This window comes from Sapajus apella, unplaced genomic scaffold (genome assembly GCF_009761245.1).
Source record: "Sapajus apella isolate SASKATOON/1434 unplaced genomic scaffold, GSC_monkey_1.0 scaffold63, whole genome shotgun sequence".
Lineage (NCBI taxonomy): Eukaryota > Metazoa > Chordata > Mammalia > Primates > Cebidae > Sapajus > Sapajus apella.
The window spans coordinates 6753310-6775851 of NW_022437003.1; the positions used below are offsets into that span (position 1 = coordinate 6753310).

The window sequence follows — 22542 nt, forward strand, 5'->3', positions numbered from 1 at the left end:
TTGTTTTTTTGAGACAGAGTTTCAATCTTGTTGCCCATGCTGGAATGCAATAGCACAATCTTGACTCACTGCAACCTCCACCTCCTGGGTTCAAGTGATTCTCCTGCCTCAGTCTCCAGAGTAGCTGGGATTGCAGGCATGCACCTCCACACTTGGCTAATTTTCTATTTCTAATAGAGATTGGGTTTCTTCATGTAGGTCAGGCTGGTCTGAAACTTCTGACCTTAGAAGATCTGCTTGCCTCGGCCTCCCAAAGTGCTGGAATTACAGGCGTGAGCCACCGTGCCCAGCCTGGACGGGTTTTTGTTTTGTTTTGTTTTGTGTTTTGTTTTTGTTTCTGAGACAGAGTCTTGCTCTGTCACCCAGGCTGGAGTGCAGTGGCACAATCTCAGCTCACTGCAACCTCTGCCTCCAGGTTCAAGTAATTCTCCTGCCTTGGCCTCCTAAGTTGCTGGAATTACAGGTGCCCACCACCACGCCCGGCCAATTTTTGTATTTTTAGTAGAGATGGGGTTTCACCATATTGGTCAAGCTGGTCTCAAAAACCTGACCTCATGATCCACCCAACTCGGCCTCCCAAAGTGCTGGGATTACAGGTGTGAGCCACTGCGCCCAGCCTGGATGGTCTTTAAATAGCATCCAGACGATAGACTTATGCCACTGCCTAACCAAAAGGGGGTGCATTTTAATTAAACAAGTTTTTTTAAAGTATTTACTACGTGTCAGGTGCCATGCCAAGCACCAGGAGGGAATAATAAAAGGATGCACAGGGCTTCTGCCCCTGAAGCTTCCATTCTGGGAAAAATTGATCTGTGTATGCAAGAGTTAGATTATGTGCATGAGAAAGATTGGTAAGTGTGTGCAGTTTATATAGAAACTTCTCACAGGCAAAAGAGGGAAATGTTTAAGAACCAGGGTTTTAATAATTGCCAAAATAAAACCAACATATTCTCAGGCGCATCCCCTGTTCATCCCAATTGTCCCAGATATGGTTACAATCAGCCCTTCTGTGTCAGAGACAGCAATACTCATCAGCTACTTCCTGTGTGCCCCATACTGTCTAAGTTCTTTGTGCTTATGCAGGATCATATGACTGAGTTGGCCCTGAGCAGAATCACAGAATAGCAGGTATGTGTTCTCCTCCTCCTGCTCTCTTCCCCTAACACCATGAACACGATGCACTTGTGTTAAGATAGTAATCTACAAGATCAAAGTAGCCTACAATAATGAGTAAACCACATGAATGGAAGCCCTGGAGAACTGCCTGAATCTGCCTGACAGGGAGATTTATAGAGCAAGAAACAAACTTTGCTGTTAGGCCATTGAAATAGCCTGTTTTATCCTAATATACTTTCTCATCACATTAATCAAAAAATATGCTGGATCTTCATAATAAAGGTTTATTTTGGCTTGAATTCATTCATTCAGCAAAATACTTAATGACTATGTGTTAGGCACTGCTTTGGGTGCTGAGAATACAGTGAGGAACAAGACAAAGTCCCGGCAGCCTCAGGGAGTTTACACTTATATGGGAAAGACAGACAGACAATAAATAAAATTTTCTGGTAGTGATACAAGCAATAAACATAAAGTCATTACTGATTGGTCCTGTACCCTTCTCACTAAGTCTCGCCCTTCTCATGTCTTTACTTTCCTCCTTACTCAGCTCAGACTCTATGGTCCATCACTATTTTCCTTGTCCTGTGCGGATCCTCATCTCACTCACCCTTCTCTCCTTCTTTCTTCCAACTTGCCTGGCAAAATCCCAACCTGGTTAAATGCATGTTTTGGATGTTGTCATTGCCATTTTCACATCTACTCCCAGGTAGCCAAATATGGCGGGAGAAAAACAATAATGCTGATGGATCTCACTCTCACTTTGCAGCCACTAATCCCAGTGAGTCCTTGCAGCTACGACGTGGCAAGCCTACTACATTCCCTAATCCATCCATCTCCCATTCTCCTATATGATCACTTCACAGTTCCTCTGTCCAAAAACCTTGAACAGTCTCTCTCATACTCACTCACTGTCAATAATGTTGCTCTGGATTTTACTGAGAAACTTAAAGGAATAAAAACTTCAAAAATTCCACCTACATCTGCCAATCCCTGACCTGCATGGGTACTCATGTCCTCATCTTTCCTCCTGTTACGATGGAGCAGCTTTCTGTTGTCCTTTTTAAGGACAGCTCTTCTACTTGTGCACTAGATCCCATGTCCTCTCATCTCCTGTGGCAGACATGGAGATGTGTCCCCCAGATGCCTCTTCAAGGAAGGATCTGCTGCCCAGCTGCAGAGCCCAGATTCAGCAGGCAGCCTCCATCTGTCAGCTTCTTCAGGATCTGCCAAAGCTATGGAATCACTTCAGTGGAGCTCACACCTGTGCTGGGGCTGCCTGCACGCGGTGACTGAGCAGTATGTGGATATAAAAGCTCAGCCACTCAGGATACCTTGAGGAGCAGCACTCACTCCAGAGCTCCCCTAGCAGCTGTCTGAAGCTCTGTCAAGCCACCTTTGGAGTTTGACCTTTTCCTCTGCCCAATCTTACTTCTTCCCACTTCCCTTCACAGATCTTCACCCCTAATAAACATCTGGTGTCCCAAATTGTTTTAGCACCGTTCTTACACAATTTTCATGTAATTCTCTCCCCACTTCACTGGCTACAGTTGCTCCTTCTCTCCTCCTTTGCTGGTTCCCCTTTCACTCTCATTCTCTGCTTACAGAGAACCCAACCTGACCTACCTACTATAGATGGGCTTCAGCTACTGTCTCCTCCTTCCCTTGTATCATCAACGTTCCTCTCTCCACTGATTCATTCCCATCATCATACATACATCTCCCCTCAAAACCAAACTCCCTTTGAACTACACTTCTTTGTTCTCCTCTACAGCAAAATTCCTGGGAAGAGTGCCTGAATCCATTCCTTGCCTACCTGTCTCTCTGTATCCCCACTCCTGGCACCTTTAGAATTGCCACCCCACCCAATAGTCCGTGTCATTGACAACACAACATTGGTATATACAATGGTCAATTATCAGTTCTCATCTTACCTGAACTTTTATCAACAGCTGACTCAGTGGATCACTCTCTCCTTCAAAAACACTCCTTTGTCACTTGGCTTCTGGGACACAATTTCATGTTCTTCCCACTTCACTGGCTACAGTTGCTCCTTCTCTTCTCCTTGTGGGTCCCCCTCTCACTCCTGAACCTGTAAACACTGGAGAGCTCCAATGTGCCATATTGAACATCTCGTCCCTACCTATGTTCACTGTTAGTGATTTTATTCAGTTTTAGGGTTGTAGATACCATCTACATGCTAACAACTGCTATATTTATATCTTGAGCTTGAGTTTCTTCTGTTGAAGGCCAGACTCTGAAATCCAACTGCCACTCCTGAATCTCCATTTTTAATTCTCAGAACTAACATGTCTAAAACAAAACAACTCATTCCCACCTCCTGCACTTTCCCCTCCAAAACCATCGTGCCCACCCCCACCCCTGAAGTCTTTCTTATCTCAACCAATGGCTACTCTGTTCCTACAGCTGTTGAACCAAAAACCCCAAGGTCATCACTGACTTGTAGCTGACTCTCTTGCCCACATCCAAAACTTTAGAGAATTCTTTGGAATAACCTAGTCGGTCTTCAGAGTTCTCATTTTCTTAGGATCTTTTCAAATGTCTTATTAATAAGATGTTGCTTAATTGTTGAATATAAAACAAAATCCCATCCACCCTACTGGTACTTCCTATCTTCTTTAACTTGCTTTACTGTTATCACTAATTGTTGTAGGATTTATATTCACTTTTTCATTGTCTTGATGGCAGTGGCAGCCTGTGTGGAGCAGCCACTGAGGGGATGCCAGCTACAGCATGGAAGGCACAGCCAGAGCTGCACACTCCTCAGAGCCAGCAGGGGCCGGGAACACGCAAGAGCCCCGCCCCCTACCGAGCTGGCAAGCAGCAGCCTTCGTCCAGCAACAGCTCTGGGCCCAGGCATCACCACACTCTTGGGAGCCCAAGAAGCCCCTGCCCCTGCAGGCTTGAAAGTGCCTGCTCCTGAGGTTACAGTGAGCCAAGATCATGCCACTGCACTCCAGCCTTGGTGACAGTGAGACCCTGTCTCAATTAAAAAAAAAAAAAAAAAAGAAAAGAAAGAAAGAAAATGCCTACTTACAGGCCTCTAGCCTCTACTCACTCCCAGGGCCTGCCCCAAGGCAGAGTAAAGTTGTGGCTGAACATGGGTGCTTTCGCAACCCGGTTGGGTATACTGACACCCAGGGCAGTACTGACACACCCTCCCCCTGCCGCATCCACCCCCTCGGGACTTTGGGCACCAACAAATGCAAGAAGGTTCTGAGGGTGGCTCTGTGTGCACCTGCAGGCATCCCTTGGCACAAACTGCCTGGGTGCCATAGATGACATGTTGATGGTGGGAGGCAGACCAGTTCCTGGGCAGAAAGGGGTTGGTGCCTGCCCACCTTCAAACCAGGTACCAGTGGCCAATTCTGGGCAGAGTGAGAACTTTTGGTGCTTTTTCCGGGCCCACCAATGGACCAATCAGCACACACTTCCTCCCTTCTGAGTTCATAAAAACCCCAGACTCAGCCATAGGTCAGGACTACCAGTTATAGGAAGGAGCTACCCACTTTGGTCTTCTCAACTTGTCAGGACAACTTACCTGCAGAAAGGAGCTGCCCATTATGGGTCTCCTCTCCACTGAGGGCAAGACACTCGTCGGGAAAACCTTCCTACAGAAAAGAGCAACACACTTCAGGTCTCCTGAGAGCTGTTCTGTCACTCAGTGAAGTCTTGTCCACCCTGCTCACCCTACAGTTGTTTGGATGCCTCATTCTCCCTGGACACAGGACAAGAACTGAAGGCCTGCCAAACGGCAGGACTGAAAGAGCTGTAACACAAATAAGGCTGAAACACAAACTTCTGATCCTTCAACTACAAGTCAGGCAACAAGGAATGACAGCTGTGGATAGGATGTGAGTGGAATCAATAGTGTGGAAAATGGTAGTAGGAATGACACCACTGGCGTATGTTTTGGAAGAGGCACAAAAGGAAAAGGGAAGACTCAAAGAAACTGTTTAATTTTTGTCCTGCAATCCAGAATCCAAGCAAATTTCACTGACCGTATTTCCATTAAGTCCACTGAGTACAAGGATCCATTGGGTGAGCTGCTGGTTGAAGAGCTGGGAGAAAATAAAGGAAATCACATACAAAAGAAGGCAGCATCGAGCGGGGAAGATATTGCTTTGAGTGTTTGCAGTGTTGAATGTAAAAAGCACCTGCAGAGATGGCCCAGAACTCTGGGAGAAGGGTCTGGACCTGGGCAAATTACGTATTTCTTCTATTCTAAAACATAGTAGTGTGTGTGAGAGAGGAGAGGGGAAGGAATCGGGTGGGAGGGAGCCTTTCCCCCTATATCCACAGGGGTGTAAATCTATGTGGCTGGCTATGTGAACCTTCAACGTGGCAGGTAGGGTCTTTTTCCTTGCAATGCACCTTAAAAGCAACGGGGTCCTCAGAAACACAGCAGGTTGGGGAGTTATATATCACCCAGCATGATTTCTGGGGCATTGATGAGACCGCTGATTGAGTAATTCCCCTCCACCTCGGAAAAACACTGTCGACAGCGACTTCAGGGATCTCTAAACTTCTTTACCGCCGCGCCCCTCCCCGGCCCGGGACTACTCAACATCTTTTCCGGGAAGCGACGGTGGAGACAATAAACACGCAGGCCCCCTAGCGTCCTTCCGTTCCTCGCGGCCAGGCCGCCTCACCTCCCGCTCCCGCCCGCCACCCAGGACACAGCCCGCTCGCACCTCAGGGCCCGAGCGCCGACCGAACACCAGGCGCAGCCGGGGAGAGCCCGGAGCGCGCATCCTTCCTTCCGCGGCCGACGAGACCCTCGCAGTCCCGCCCGCCCGGGCTTCCCGCGGAGGCGCCCGGCCGCCCCGCCTCCCACGCCCCGCGCCCGCCAACTCCCAGCTCGCGGCCCTGATTGGTCGCCGCATTCCCGCTCTCCTTCCCGAACCGCCATTTTGAAAATCTTGTTGATTCTAGGAAGCCGAGCGCGCGGCGTGAGCGTCACGCCAGACAGCGGTCCGCGCGCCCTCTCCTCGGCGTCGGCCGCCGCCGTCTCCTAGAACCTCCTCGTGCCCTCGCACGCCAGGCCCGCGGCGGCCGGGACCCGCGGTGAGGGCTGCGTCGGGACGCGGGAGGCCGGGTCGCCCCGCCGCGGCCGACGGGGGAGGGACGCAGCCATTTGGACGGCGGCCTGTGGCGGGGGAGGGGACGCGGAGGGCCGGCAGCTCGGGCCGGGCCGGGCCGGGAACGGCGCAGGCCGAGCGGGCGCGCGCCCGCCAGGGCCGCGGGCGCTTTTTCCCGCCTCGGGAATCCCTGGACGGCGGCGGGCGGAGCGGGAGGGAAGCGGACCCTGGGGACTGAGCGCTGCCGTCCCAGCTACGGGAAGAGGCAACTTTCAGGGCAGGTGTCCCGCGGGAAGGGTTGCATCCTTCAAGGTGGCCGCCGGGTCCTGCCCGCGACAGCAGGGGGACCGAGACGTCCGGCTTTCTCCCCGCCCGCAGGTTCACAGTATGTCTGCCTCGGCCCCTGCAGAGGGCGAGGGAACCCCCGCCGAGCCCGCGTCCGAGAAGGAACCCGAAATGCCCGGTCCCAGGGAGGAGAGCGAGGAGGAAGAGGACGAGGACGACGAGGAGGAGGAGGAGGAGGAAAAAGGTGGGGGGAGTTGCATCCCAAATGATGGGTTTTTCAGACCGAAGTCCCCCCCACCCCAGGAAACAGTTTTCTTGCTCTTTTGGTGTTTAGAGGCATAAAAGTCGGAGTGATTTTTCAGCGCGAATGCATGCACAATTTATCTGCTTTTGTGTTGAGCGATTGCGTGGAATTAACTTTGTGTATTCCGGTTTTAAAGTATTTGTTAGAGCGGTAGTGATGTATTGGAGTGCAGCTGACTTATGCCCGCTCTAAATGCTCGTTAACTTTTCATCATTTGACGGGAAGTTTGTAGGTCCTGAATTTGATTTTCTTTAACTCCGTGTGTGCACCTTTGAAGTTGCTAAGTGGATGTTCTAATTTTGTCCGTTTCATTACACATCTGTTGCCTTTCGATGTTATTGTAAGGTCTTAGTGCAGCCCGTTAAGACTGAAGTTATGTAGGCTAGACCTGGAAGTATTTGAATACTTGGAAATATTTTTGTATCTGCCAAAAAGTTTCTCTCCCTGGCAAACAGCGGTGAAAGCTGTTGCTACTTGAGAAAGTAGTTAAAAATGAGAAAAGTGAACTCTGAAAGTTAAACGTCTCGGTTTCGGAACTGAGCCTGCTTTAAGGGAGGGCGGTATGAACCCTGATTTGACTGGAGGGGTGAAACAGAAACCTGACGGCATTGAGGAGTGTGCTGTGTCAGTTTATCCAGGATGCAGCAGTGTCTGTTTCAAGTGTACCCGCCAATTGACGTGTTTCCAGCCATTTAAAAATCAAAGTGGCACCTTTTAGCATTCTTTGATATTAGCCAAGTCTGGGTTTATTTCTTATATTGCTTCAAGTCAGCCACACTTGGGAAGAGGTTGAAGCTGTCTTCCCAAACCCAGATTTTTTTTTAAGCCTCAACCAGCCGATGGTCACAATCTGGGTTAAGATTACAAGGTGTGCCTTTTGTTTGTTTAAAGTGGTATGTGCCCTAAGAAGGACTTAAGTCAAGCATGGCTTTTTTATGTAAATAAGTTTTTATGTAAATGATTGCTCAATAGTATGTTATTTATAGTATGTTATTTAAAAATTATTTTTAATATAGTAACAAAATTGGCTGCACTATCTCCTTACCAGCCAGAGTCTGCACTTTTTCTCCAATTTTTTGTTTGTATTTTAATCTTTTTGTGGGGGCAAGGTTAAGATACCAAAGAAATGGTGAATTTTCTTCATGTCAGGAAAAAATTAGAAGTCATGTAATTATACTGTAAATGACCAACACAGTAATTCTTGGGGGACAATGGTGGTTAGAAGAATCCCATTTTTTTTTTGTTTTTTTGAGGTTTGTTTGTTTGTTTTGAGACGAGTTTTGCTCTTGTTCAGACAGCAGTGCAATGGCACGATCTCGGCTCATCGCAACCTCCGCCTCCCAGGTTCAAGCGTTTCTCCTCTCTCAGCCTCTAGAGTAGCTGGGTTTACAGGCATGCACCACCACACTGGGCTAATTTTGTATTTTTAATAGAAATGGGGTTTCTCCGTGTTGGTCAGGCTGGTCTTGAACTCCTGACCTCAGGGGGTCTGCCCGCTTTGCCTCCCAAAGTGTTGGGATTATGGGCACAAACCATCTGCATGGCCAAGCATCCTATGTTTTGTTCTAGATAAATTATTTTTTAAAACATGATTTTGTAAAAAGTTTATTCCCTGACAGGTTTATTATAGCTCTGATTTATTGTCCTTTTTACTAATTTGAGGTGTTGTGGGCCAAGTAGAATTGTGAAAATTTGTATTCTACTTAACCCTGAATGTTTAAGTATTGAGGCATCATAGAAGCCAGAAGGTGAAATACTTGCTGTATTAGGCCTTTTTTTTTTTTTTTTTTTTTTTTTTTTTTTTTTTTTTTTTTTTTTTTGCGTTGCTGTAAAATACCTGAGGTGAGGCTGGGTAATTTATAAAGATAAGAGGTTTAATTGGTTCGTGGTTCTGCAGACAGTACAAAGAAGTAGGGCACCAGATTCTGATGAAGGCCTCAGGAAACTTCCAATCATGGCGGAAGGTAGAGAGGGAGCTGGCATCCCATTTGGGAGTGGGTGCAAGTGGTAGGGAGAGGTGCACACCAACAAACACTTGAGAGAACACACTTATCACCAAGGGTTACAATGCTAAGTCATTCATGAGGGATCTGCCCCCATGATTTCTTTACCTTACCAGGCCTCACCTCCAACATTGCGAATCACTTTTCAACATGAAGTTTGGAGGGGGCAAACATCCAAACCATCTCATTCCATCCCTGTTTCCCCTATTCTCATGTCTTTCTCACATTTCAAAATTCAGTCGTGCCTTCACAGTAGTCCCCCAAAGTCTTGTCTTGTTTCCGCATTAACTCAAAAATCCTGTCTGAAGTCCACAGTTTCATCTGAAGATGAGTTTCTTCCACCCATGAGCCTGTGAGATGAAAAACAAGTTATTTACTCCCAAAATACAATGGTGGTACAGGCGTTGGATAAAATTCCCATTCCAAAAGGGAGAAAGGCCAAAAGAAAGGTCCAGTAGGCCCCATACAAGTTTGAACCCTAGCAGGGCAGTCTTTAAATCTTAAAGCTCCAAAATTATGTCCTTATACTCCCATGTGTGGCATCCAGGCCATGCTGGTTCAAGGGGTAAGGGGTTCCAAGGCCTTGGGCAGCTCAGGTTGCAAACTGCTTGTGGCTCTACCATTCTGGAGCTTGGAGGGTGGCAGCCCCCTTCCCACAGCTCCACTAGCCAGTGGAACCTTGATAGTGATTCAAAGGGGTTCACCTCCCCCATTTCCTTCTACCCTGCTCTAGTATAAGTTTTCTTTTATTTCTTCCCCCTCCCCTCTCCCCATCCCACCCCTCCTAGGGCCTCACTCTGTCACCCTGTTGGAGTGCAGTGGCACGATCTCAGCTCACTGGACTCTGCCTCCCCAGTAGCGGGGACCACAGGCACACCTCCTCCCCATGCCTGTGTATTTTGTATTTTTTATAGAGGCAGGGTTTTACTGTGCTGCCCAGGCTGGTCTAAAACTCCTTAGCTCAAGTCACCTGCCTGCCTCTGCCTCCCAAAGTGCCTGCATTACAGGAATGAGCCACCACGCCTGGCCCCAAGTTGCCGTTTTCTGTGAGAGCTCCACCCCTGCAGCAGGCTTCTGCCCAGGCACCCAGGCTTTCTCATACATTCTCTGAAGTCTGTCCTAAAGAAGGGGTCCGATTAGCTAAAACTGGCAGTGGTTTTGGGGAAAAGATACATGAGAAAAACGACTAGTAAAAGATGATTCTTAGATTTCTGTCTTTGGCAGGTGGGTGGATGGTATTAATGTTTTCTGAAAAAAATTGATGAAGTGAGCAAGTTTGGAGATGATTATGATTTTTCTTTTGGATGATTTGAGTTTAAATACCTATAGAACATGAATTGAAGCTGCCAGGTGATACTGTTGCCCCTCCATATCTGTGGGTTCCTTATCTGGATTCAGACAACCACAGATTGGTAAAAATGGATGATTGCATCTATACTGAACATAAACAGATTTTTTTCTTATTATTCCCTGAACAATACAGTATGACAGCTATCTACATATTAGTTAAGTCGTATTAGTCATGGGTAATCTAGAGATGATTTAAAGTACATGGGTGGATGTTCATAGGTTATGTGTAAATACTACACCATTTTTTTAAAATAAGGACTTGAGCGTCCATGGATTTTGGCATCTGAGGGTAGTCCTGGAACCAATCCCTCACAGATATTGAGAGACCATATTAGTTAATATGAATCTCAGAAGAAAGCCATGGCTTAGAGATTGACTGGGAAGTCATTAGCTTGTATTTGGTAATTAGAGGCAAGCAAATAGTTTAAATTACTAGATTGATGAAGTTGAGTGATAGTAGGGGTTGTTTTAGTGTGCTTGCTCTTCATTCTGTGCAACATGGCCAGAATATACATGTTGATAGCTCTGTCCTGACATAGTCTTTCTGTGCAAATCCTTACATTACTAAATTTAAGTTCTTTAAAGGCCAGCACAATGCTTTGTTCCGTTTTCCCTATCCCCGAAATAATTTCTTCTCAGTGCACAGCAATTTATTTGTATTATATCTTTCTTACGATGTTTTGTTATCTTTTACATTGGCATGTATTTATGTCTCATTTCTTTAGTAGCATCTCTTTCAAAAGATGTACAGTCTTAATCATCCATTTATGCCCTCTTAGGACTGAGTGCAGCTTTGTACAACTAAGGCATTCATTTGAATAAATGGCAGAACCTCCAACAATATATAATATTCTTTTATCTAACTTTTTTTGATTCCAAAAATGATTTTATTTTAGATAAATGGAACTTAATGTTTCGAATTTTGAAATTTGAATTTTGTTTTCTAGATCTTTTTTTTTAATGGAGCTAGGGTCTCAATATGTTCAGCCTAGGCTGGTCTCAAACTCCTGGGTTCAAGCGATCCTCCTGCCTTGGCTTCCCAAAGCATTAGCATTATTGGCGTGAGCCACCACACCCAGCCATAGTTTTTTTATTTTGTTTTGTTGTCTTGTGTTTTGGACCAAACAGTTTAACTTTTTTCAGAGTAATTTATGGCCATCATTATGAACATTATTCATAAACTACAAAGTAGTGCTCTCCTAGTTGATTGTGTTAAATGTAAACTTGGAGAGTTTCGTCTTATCCTGATACTTCAGGCTGTTGTGTTGGAGGTCTTTGTGTCTCTTTTGTCAGTTTACTAAATTATTATTGTTCTCTATATATCTTTTGAAGTTCTTAATCTGCCAGTCTAAACTTGATTATTTCTGAAGTATAGCAAACTTTGAATCACAATTATTAAATAGAATTATGTCCAAAGATTAAACAGAGCTAGATTTTTTGACAACTGAAGTGACTAGACTGTAATTGCAATAATTTTAGTTGGATAAAAATTTGTTTGGTTTCTAATTATTTTTTTAAAATAATGAGTCCCTGTGAGTTTGCCAGGTAAGTAAAATGTTACTCTAAAAAAATTTCCCTGGTGCTGTATTAACTTACCAGGTGTTTTGATCTTTTCTGTCATTTGCTTCCCAAAACCCTACTCAGAAGAGGAATGAAGTATTAGGTTTTGGGACTTTGTTGTACATGCGTATCTAACAAAGTTGGTATAATCTTTAAGCTTTTTGTTAATTAAGAAATACTAAATTAATTTCCAGAAAAGAGTCTCATCGTTGAAGGCAAGAGGGAAAAGAAAAAAGTGGAGAGGTTGACAATGCAAGTCTCGTCCTTACAGAGAGAGCCATTTACAATTGCACAAGGTAAGTATGTTCTAGGTTCCTTTCATTTTATGGTTAAAGTGCCTAAATTTGTGAAAATGATGGTTAGTAGTGCTCAGTATCAGCAAGGTAGTGTTTTATACTTTATTTAATTTGCTCTATTAGAGCAGAGTTACATGTAAATTATGCTGTAAAAATAATTCTTATTAAATTTGTAAATGTATTAATAAGCAATAGGTATTTAATTATGATTTTTTTTTTCTAGGAAAGGGGCAGAAACTTTGTGAAATTGAGAGGATACATTTTTTTCTAAGTAAGAAGAAAACTGATGAACTTAGAAATCTACACAAACTGCTTTACAACAGGCCAGGCACTGTAAGACCTTTTTACACTTTTAACCTACTTATATATTACTTCGCAATGGAATCATAATTTCTGTAAATGTTAGTGGTCCACTAATTCAGTTTTCATACTTTATGACTGAGCAAACTGAGATATATACTTACTATGTGATTTATCACAGGATGCGTAGCTAGGTATTAGCAACTGGGATTATAATATCCAGGACTCTGTCTTTTCTGGTTTTTTTGTTGTTGTTGTTGTTGTTGTTGTTTTTTTCCAGACAGGATCTCTCACTGTCACCCAGGCAGGAGTGCAGTGTGCAGTACATGGCTCTCTGCAGCCTCAACCACCTGGGCTCAAGTGATCCTCTCACTTAAGCCTCTTGAGTAGCTGGGACCACAGGTGCACATCACCACATCTGGCTAATTTTTTAATGTTTTATAGAGGTAGCATTTTGCCATGTTGCGCAGGCTGGTCTCAAACTCCTGAGCTCAAGCAGTCCTCCCACCCCAGCCTCACAAAGTGTTAGAATTACAGGTATCAGCCAGTGTGCCCAGCTCTAGGGCCCTTGTAGTAGTTTTTATTTCAGACTGAAGTTTCAAATTATGAAATCCAAATTGTGATGGTTTTAGTGACTTTTAAATGTATTAAAAGAAATTCATGTTTTTGTATTTTCTGGACATTCAGAATAAGTGATTTGGTATAGTTGTGTCTCATTTTGAGCAAATACCTGGTGAATTGCGTGATAGTTCTTTACTAAAGGATCGTTGTTATACTATACATATAACTTAATATTTTATATAATTGAGAAAACTCTGCTTTAAGTTGTACATGGGCAAAGTAAAGTCGGGTGTTAGAATGTCTAAAGTAGAACAGAATGTCTGACACATGACGTAATTTATTTTCATGTCTATTAATCTCATTTAATCTTTAAACCAATCTAATTTATACAAGTCCGATAACTAGTAAATGGTATTAACTTTTTGTGGTACTCATTTTTCTTTTAAAGAATAAAGACCTTTACTTCTTGATTTGAAAAAGAAGAAATATTACTAGTAACTTCATTACTTATGAAAAGGATATCTTTTTAAGTAGTAGCTTTCCACATCCCCTGGTACTATCAGATACCTTTTGGTTGTGGTAAAAATTCCCCAATGAAAATTCGTTCAAATTGTTATTTTCAGAGACTTAAGTTTGTAGGATTTTTATAATGTAAATATATTAGTAAGAAATATATTTTTCGGTTTTGAACAAGAAATGTTGAATATTAAACCAATATTGAATTGGTTGACTGTTGAGCCAGTACTGTGACTTACACAGAGATATAAAAATAAAGATGTTGGCTTTGAATTGTCTTTGAATTTTTTCTTGTGTACATTACTGGGTAATAAATAGCATTAATAAGAAACATTTTCAGGTGTCCTCATTAAAGAAGAATGTGGGTCAGTTCAGTGGCTTTCCATTTGAAAAAGGAAGTGTCCAGTATAAAAAAAAGGAAGAAATGTTGAAAAAGTGAGTTATTTTTATAAATACTATATTTTGATCAACATGCTTTAAGTGTATTTTTTTTAACGTTTCCAAAATGATCACATTCGGGCCAGGCACGGTGGCTCCTGCTTGTAATCTCAGGACTTTGGGAGGCCAAGGCAGGCAACCCAGGTCAGAAATGAAATAGGTCAAAACCCTCATGCTGATCAGTAGTGGGATGGTGCCTGTGAATGGCTGCCACTGCACTTCAGCCTAGGCAACATAGCCAGACCCCATCTGTTAGAAAAAGACAAAAGATTACGGAAAACTTTTTTTTTTGGAGACAGAGTCTCGCTCTGTTGACCAGGCTGAAGTGCAGTGACGCAATCTTGCCTCACTGCAACCTCTGCCTCCCAGGTTCAAGCAGTTCTCCTGCCTCAGTCTCTGGAGTAGCTGGGATTACAGACATGGGCCACCACACCCAGCTAATTTTTTTTTTTTTATTATTACTAGTAGAGATGGGTTTCACCATGTTGGCTAGGCTGGTCTCAAACTCCTGACCAGAGGTCAGCCGACCACCTCAGCCTCCCAAAGTGCTGGAATTACAGGAGTTAGCCACTGTGCCCAGCCAATTACTGAAAAAGTAAAGAAATTATTTCCTCAAAGAACGACACACACAGGTTAATCATTTAGAGTGCAAAACTCAGAAGGTCTGAAGAGAATGTAGTAATCTTTCCCATTCCTGTCTGCTGTCAGCCACTCTGTTTAAATGGCTTAAACCATTTAAACTGTTTTGAAGATAATCAATTTTATGGAAACTATGTTCTTCATGATAATGCAAGCAAGATGATATATTCTTAAAGCTTTTGTTTATTAAATGCCTTTTACTTAAGATCTCAAATAATAAAGATAATTACCTGTTCTTGCATTGAAACATAGTAGCAATGCTGTTGGGGAAAATGTAATACTTAATTGAAGAAGAATTACCAAGGCCATGAGTTTTATAGTATTGAAAACATTGTACTTAATTTTCTAGTTAATTTATTTAGTTTGTTCTTATACTGCATGTACAACTTAAATAGTAAGTGGTGTTTTTAATTGTTAATCATATTTAGTTGTGTACTAGTCATGATTATTAAGAGCAAGATTCAGAGAAACATTGGCCACTTTTTTTAATGTGTGTAACCGAGCCAGTTTGGTTGGCTATTCCCTTTGTATTGTGGAGAACATTTGTAAGCTTTCCTATATTAACACCTTGGTTTCTTTCATTTTCTGTTTCAGATTTAGAAATGCCATGTTAAAGAGCATCTGTGAGGTTCTTGATTTGGAGAGATCAGGTGTAAACAGCGAACTAGTGAAGAGGATCCTGAATTTCTTAATGCATCCAAAGCCTTCTGGCAAAGTGAGGATCAGTTTTTACTTTTTTCGTAACAAATCAGTTATTCATAGACTCTACATTTTTCTGTGAAACAAAAATTGGGTTAATAGCAGCATTGCTGTCAGTATTCAGTAATGTCTACATTGAAAGAATATACCTTCTGTTGACATATCGGCAATAATTTCATGATAGAAATAGTATAGTTGCCATAGGGATATGTTGCTTCAAATCAGATACAAGCGATATAAGGTTTAGAAAAGTGAATTAATATCAGAAGGGACAGAATGTACCGGTAGTCCGGGTTAGGTATCTAGAAGACACTGGAAAAATAGAAAGGCTGGGTCAAGGATGAGGTGCAAGGCTGGAGAGAAGGGATGCAACCTGTAATCAAGTGAAGAAAGACAAAATAGGGAGTATATTACAACTGAATTTTTTCTTAGATCCTGGAATAAGTTATTAAAAAGTGATATTTAAAAGCTAACTCTTACAAGTTACCTGGATTGGGTTTCCAGAATCCGCGCAGAGCCCAGGAGCTGGACGTGGAAGTAAAATGGCCTGATAGTTTTCTTACTCTTCCTAAAACCTAGTAGGTTTACCCTAATTACTTAACAGTAACAAATGACATAGGTGACTTAAAATGTCTGTTGAAGTGTTATATGACCTTGCATTTTCAGTAAGTGTTAGCTCTGTCAGCAAATGTTTTTATATTCTTCCCCATCTTGACAGGAAAGGAAGTATGAAGAGATTTGGCAGGTCTGGGAGTTCAGAGTAATGCCTTCTGGAGATGGGAGAGGGCATTAAAAATCAAAACCAGAAATTAGCTCTGTGACTTTGTTTTGGACTGCCCTGGGTCCTTATTATCATTAGCTGGACAAGGACAGATAAAGAACATTTAAAGTGTTAACTTTTGTTATACAACTACAAACGCAAGGGGTATGATGATTTTTTTTTTTAATTGGCTTATTTAAGGACAAAATACTATCTTTTTATTTTCTAACTTTAGCTATACCTGTAATTTTTAAGAATTTAATGTGGCAAGGTGTTCACTTATTTCCTCAGAAGTAATTACAAAGTTGTTATGGTAGACATTTTTATCTTTATCTTTTTCTCAGTGATTTTTCAATTTGTTGGTTTCAGGATACTGTTACCCATTTAAAAAAATAATGAGAGCCCCAAGAGGTATTTTTTAATATGAGTTCTTTTGATCTTCACTATATTCGACATTAGAACTGAAAATTTTTATTTTAAAATGTTAAAAATAATATTTTCTATGAAAAATAACTTTTTAGAATAATTAAAGAGTGGCATTATTTTATGTTTTTGTACATCTGTTTAATGTCTGGCTTAAGAGAAAACAGCATGATTACCATTTGCTTCTACATTCAGTCTTTTTTTTCCTGAGACGGATTCTCGCCCTGTTGCCCAGGCTTAGAGTGCAGTGGCACAGTCTGGGCTCACTGCAACCTCCGTCTCCCAGGCACAAGTGATTCTCCTGCCTCAGCCCCCCTGGTAGCTGGGATTATAGTTGTGTGCCACCATACCCAGCTAACTTTTGTATTTTTAGTAGAGATGGGTTTTGCCGTATTGGCCAGGCTGGTCTCAAACTAGTGACCTCAGATGATCCACCTGCCTCAGCCTCCCAAAGTGCTGGGATTATAGGCATGAGCCACCGTGCCTGGCCCCATCCAGTCTTTTGCATTGTATTGCTTTGCTTAAAATTTGTGAAGGGCCTGATGCAGTAACTTATGCCTGTAATTCTAGCCCTTTGGGAGGCCGAGGCAGGGGGATCACTTGAGCTCAGGAGTTGGCGACCAGCCTGGGTGACAGAGTGAGACTCTGTCTCAAGAAAAAATTAGCAGGCACTGAGACACATTCCTGTAGTCCCAGCAACTTGGGAGGCCGAGGTGGAAGCCTGAACTCAGGAGTTCAGTGTTGCAGTGAGCTGCATTCATGTCATTACACCCCATCCTATTGTGACAGAATGAGATTCTGTCTCAAAATAATACATATGTGAAGAAAACCCAGCCTCACATAGGTATGTATTTGGAAAAAGGGGGCCGGGCGCGGTGGCTCAAGCCTGTAATCCCAGCACTTTGGGAGGCCGAGGCGGGTGGATCACGAGGTCAAGAGATCGAGACCATCCTGGTCAACATGGTGAAACCCTGTCTCTACCAAAAATACAAAAAATTAGCTGGGCATGGTGGCGCGTGCCTGTAATCCCAGCTACTCAGGAGGCTGAGGCAGGAGAATTGCCTGAACCCAGGAGGCGGAGGTTGCGGTGAGCCGAGATCGCGCCATTGCACTCCAGCCTGGGTAACATGAGTGAAACTCCGTCTCAAAAAAAAAAAAAAAGGAATATTTTAAAGTCCTTTTAGATAATTGTGTATATTGTCTTTTGATACCACACAAAACCAAAACTCTACAATTTGTAGTTTCCTAAAGCTTAGTTATAGTGTTTAATGTAGGTCTCAAAACTTGGGTCTTTTATCAGCATATGCATGGTTTTGTTAACATGCGTTTACCATTTGTAAGTATTGGTTCCCTGACTTACATCTTCCAAATGTTGACGTGTTTTATTGAACACTGTCGTTATTCATGTTCATTAATATAAACACCATCTCATGACAAAATACTTAGGCCTTGGGAAACTGTCAGGTTCTCAGTAGTAGATATGAATTTTCCGGAATTCTAATTTCCACTTAAAATCATAAAATTTATCATTGTTGATAAATGCTGTCAGTTTTCCTTGAAGTGACAAGCTCACCTTGAATATTTCTGAAATCATCGCTATCAAACACTTAAATCTGAATTGGCTATATTTGTTCTTTTAAAAAGTAGTGTTCTCTGGAAGGTGGAGTTTGCAGTGAGCCGAGGTCATGCTACTGCCCTCCAGCCTGGGAGACAGAGCAAGACTCTGTCTCTAAAAAAAAGTGATGTTCTGTGGAAAAGGAGCTTGGAGCATGTTTAACTCAGAACTGAGTTACACAAATGCTTTTCCTTGAGAAAACCATTGAACTTCAATTGTAGACATATTTGTGTTGAACTTCTATTTTGTCACAGATAATAGAAAGACATGTACCTTAGAGTTACTTATTGCTTTATCAAGGACATTATTAAGTGAAACTATTTACCTTTTTTTGGTTGTTGTTGTTTGTGCTGGTGTGTGGTTGTGAAGAATATAATTAATACATATTGCTTTCTTCATTAGTGCTAAGGTGCCCTCAGTTTTACCCACCTTTACTTTCCTTTGCTTTTGCACAATTAGTACAAATGTCAGTGGAGTGAAAAGAGGAAATAAATAGTTTTGCTATTATTATGAAAATAGTTTCTACTTCATAGACTGCTAAAAAGGTCTCAGGACACCGCAAAGTCCATGAACCACACTGTGAAAATCTGTTTTTTCTTGTCATATAGAATCTAGCTCTTCTATCAGTTTTTCATATGTGACCCTATGATGATTACTTCTTAATTTGATGGTATCAAGCTCAAGCTGTTTTCCTTCTTTTTTTTTTTTGAGACGGTGTTTTACTCTTGCCTAGAGTGTCATGGTATGATCATGGCTCGATGCAACCTTGATCTCCTGGTTGAAGTGATCCTCTCACCTCAGCCACTCAAATAACTGGGACTATACCTATATGCTACCATGTGTGGCTAAATTTTACGTTTCTTAGAGACAGGATCTCACTATATTGTCCAAGATGGTCACAAACTCCTGGGCTCAAGTGATCCACTTACCTTGGCCTCCGAAGTTGTTGGTATTATAGGCATGAGCCATGGTGTCTGGCCTAGAGCTGTTTTCTCTGCTACCAGAAGTTTCCTTTTTCTCTTCTGTAAGCTTTTCGATTGTTAAATGAACACAACATTAGTCGTTGATTGCTTTCCTATCCTCCTAATGTACTTCATTTTATTAATCAGTTTTTGTTTTCAAAAAGAGATATTGCTATTGACACTGATTTTGATAAATAGATTTAACTATTTTTAGAGTCGGCATAGGAAAACTCTAAACCATTTGTATATTTTGGATTTTGGCTTTGAAACTCCTCGTTTACTTTGAGGAATTGCATTATTTTGATCGGTTACTTGAATAACGTAATATCCTTTCACTTTCCTCAATAGATTTATCCAGAACCTGTTTCAGTCTTAATACTAATAATTCGATATACTGGTTACGTCCTTGCTACCTGTATCTGGTTTCTGAGCTGAGATTTTGAGGGATCTTATGTTTTTCTAATACATTTGAGACCTGGAGTTCATATAACAAGTAAGAGCTTGGAAAGAGAGAGTTACCTTTTCTCCAAACAGGGCTGTCAAAGAATTTATCCAGGTAGATTAACGTCCTGATAATAGTTGGTAATAGTAGTATCTCACATAGCAAGGAAAAGTGTATGCATTCACAGTTTTTTATAAAGAATCTTCCCTGAGACACATCTTTGATCCACTAACTTCAAGTTCCTGGAATGACCTAGTTTGGCTATTTCCTAGTGTGCCTTTGGAAGCGTAGGTTGTTGGGGCAGTCTAGAAGCTATCCTGTGGTTTGTTTGCAGTGAGCCAGAGAGCACCATATTACACAAAGCAGCCACTTTTTCTTAATTTTTGTGTAGGTGACAATGACCCCTAGACTGGAGTTTCGTGGGAGGTAAAGGACCTGTGGTTCTACTCTCTGCATGAAAAATACTGCCTAAAGTTATCACAGACATTTACATAATTGGATACTTTAAGGTTATGTTACAGAATTTTACCTTAATGTTTCTGCTTATTGCAGAACACAAAGTTACAAAGGTAGAAATATATAAAAGATGCTCAACCCTAGAAATAAATATTAATTCTGTAATGTGTATTTTTACATTCTTTATATTAGGTGATTTTATGGTTTTCAATTTTAGAATTTAGCAAAACTTCCTTGAGAAACACTTAAAAATTAAATTTTTGTTTAATCAACTCATTTTCTTCAGGTGATCTCTGCTTTTAAATATACATAGTTTAATTGATTATCAGAATAATAGCAACATTTATTTATTCTTAGTTTCATAATGAATATACCCATCATTTATTGTTTACTTAGAAGCATCACTGAGAATATGATCCTGACATTACTGAAAGTAGAGGCCAGAAGTAATATGAATATAAACTGTATAGTTCATAAATTCAGGATGTATAATTGGTAATAAAGTTTTATATTTTATATGGGTCAGGCGTGGTGGCTCACACCTATAATCCCAGCACTTTGGGAAGCCAAGGTGGGTGGATCACTTGAGGTCAGAAGTTTGAGACCAGCCTGGACAACAACATGGTGAAATCCTTTCTCTACTAAAAATCCAAAAATTAGCGGGGCATGGTGGCGCACACTTGTAATCCCAGCTACTGGGCAACAAACAACTATCTCCAAAAAAATAAAAAAATAAAGGTTTTTCTCCCGCCCCTTTGATTGGAGTGTTGGGCCTTCTAAAGCAAAGAGCTTCCCTGGCAGTGACAGTTTTAATGCTTGTAGGGATTAAATAAGTTAGAAACCTAAGTTGAAATATTACAACAAAGTATTAACAGCTATTGGAGCTTAACATAATGTGTCTTGAGCGTCTAGTCCCATGTCAGAAGCTAGAATACATACTTCTCAACAGTTAAGAAGGGTCTTACTAGGTGTTTAGAACACAGATGAAATGGTATTAGTAACACAGTATTAGGTTAACCTGACACAGTTAAAGTTAATTCTCTATAAAACTGCTGGGTTTGTAAATAAAATTTCTTGAGAGAGGAGCAGGAAGTTAAGTGATCAAAAATAGAATTGATTGATTGAAATATTATACCTGATTGATGTTGTCTTTATACATTTTTTATGCAGCCATTACCAAAATCTAAAAAAACTTCTAGCAAAGGCAGCAAAAAGGAACGGAACAGTTCTGGAATGGCAAGAAAGGCTAAGCGAACCAAATGTCCTGAAATTCTGTCAGATGAATCTAGTAGTGATGAAGATGAAAAGCAAAACAAGGAAGAGTCTTCAGATGATGAAGATAAAGAAAGTGAAGAGGAGGTAAAATGTTTTGCTATATTTTTTAATCATTTCTTTCCATGGGGAGAGTTAAATATTTCTGCTATATATTAGGTACAGCCAAAAAGCAGTTCCTTATTGTTTCTAATTCTAAAGATGCAGAAATAGTTAAGTATGAACCCATTTCTTTTCCTTAAGGGGCTTTTAGTTTCATTGCCATGTCAGAGTATAAGAGTCAGAAAAGAGTGAGGTTGGTGTGGACTGGATTTGAAGTGGGCCTTGAACTGGACTTTGAAGACTAGAGTAGATAAATGGGAAGGGAGGTGGGGGTGGTGCATATTCTGAATAGGAACACATAGGAGCAGAGTCTTTGAGGATTTTTTTCATAACATATTAACATTTTATCATTGACTTGAATCATTTTACTGTTTTTTCGAAAAAGGGCCTTTTTGCCCTCAACCTTTTGGAGATTAATGAGAATAATAAACAGCCTTTGAAGTTTATATGATCAGTGAATACGTTTTATATTACTTAGGAATGCCTGTCATTTTCTTTTATTTGGGAGTGTTTGTAAAAGTTGAGAATACTTAGTTTCCAAAATAAAACTTCTTAAAGAAGAGATCTGCTGAAGCAATTAAATAAAAGGGTTAACCTCTTCAATCAAGTGGATCATGAAGAGTGGGTATAGGAGATAAGTTTCTGTTACTGTTGATGATGTTTTAGTAGTCTCTATTTTAACATTGTTTCGATTTTTTTCCTTCAAAGGTCAGAATTTGCCCTATAGATTGGGTAATCAACCTTGCCTTAGGGACTTGGATAATGTCAGCTTGACATTTTGGGCTGACACTTATTTGTGGGTGACACTCCCAAGAACCCCTTGTGATAACCAAAAATGTTCTTCAGACATTGCCAAATGTCCCTGGGGCAAGACAAGGAGGGAATCGTCTCTACTGAATTAGAAGGAATAAAAATATAGTGAACTCTGGCATTATGTGATACGTGTGTGTTTAGTATGTATGTCTTGAGTTATATACAATTCATGCTTGTTAATTATGTTGAATTTTATAAAGACTTCCGTAAAGCTTAAAGTATGAAATGCTTCATCATTTAAGAAAGATGGTTACAAATCTAGAAGGTGCTGCGCAAACATCTTAATATGTATTTGGCACGAAGGAAAATAATCTGGGCACTAAGGTACTCAGATTGACAAAACTGAATTTAGGTAGATTGATTTTACCTTTTCAGTTTCCTCTATAAAATGAGGATTTTGAACTGTATAGTCAAATGTACTCTATTCATTTTTGAAGTAAAAATCTTACAGAAGCAGAGTAAGTTTGTAGTTGTCCTTTGGCCAATTATATGAGGTTAATTGGATATTTGGGAGGAAACATGTTTGTT

The 22542-nt window shown here is 41.4% G+C and overlaps 1 protein-coding gene across 1 annotated transcript in view; it reads left to right on the forward strand.

Annotated features, from left to right (window-relative positions):
- The first annotated feature begins 5771 nt into the window (after positions 1 to 5771).
- The window catches only part of DEK (DEK proto-oncogene), a 36353-nt gene continuing 19582 nt past the window's right edge, over positions 5772 to 22542 (forward strand). Inside the window, exons 1-7 of the mRNA XM_032247750.1 lie at positions 5772 to 6204; positions 6597 to 6747; positions 11915 to 12016; positions 12240 to 12349; positions 13734 to 13828; positions 15065 to 15185; positions 20998 to 21186. Coding sequence (XP_032103641.1) covers positions 6606 to 6747; positions 11915 to 12016; positions 12240 to 12349; positions 13734 to 13828; positions 15065 to 15185; positions 20998 to 21186 — 759 coding nt within the window. The 5' untranslated portion in view covers positions 5772 to 6204; positions 6597 to 6605. The remainder of the gene's footprint in view (positions 6205 to 6596; positions 6748 to 11914; positions 12017 to 12239; positions 12350 to 13733; positions 13829 to 15064; positions 15186 to 20997; positions 21187 to 22542) is intronic.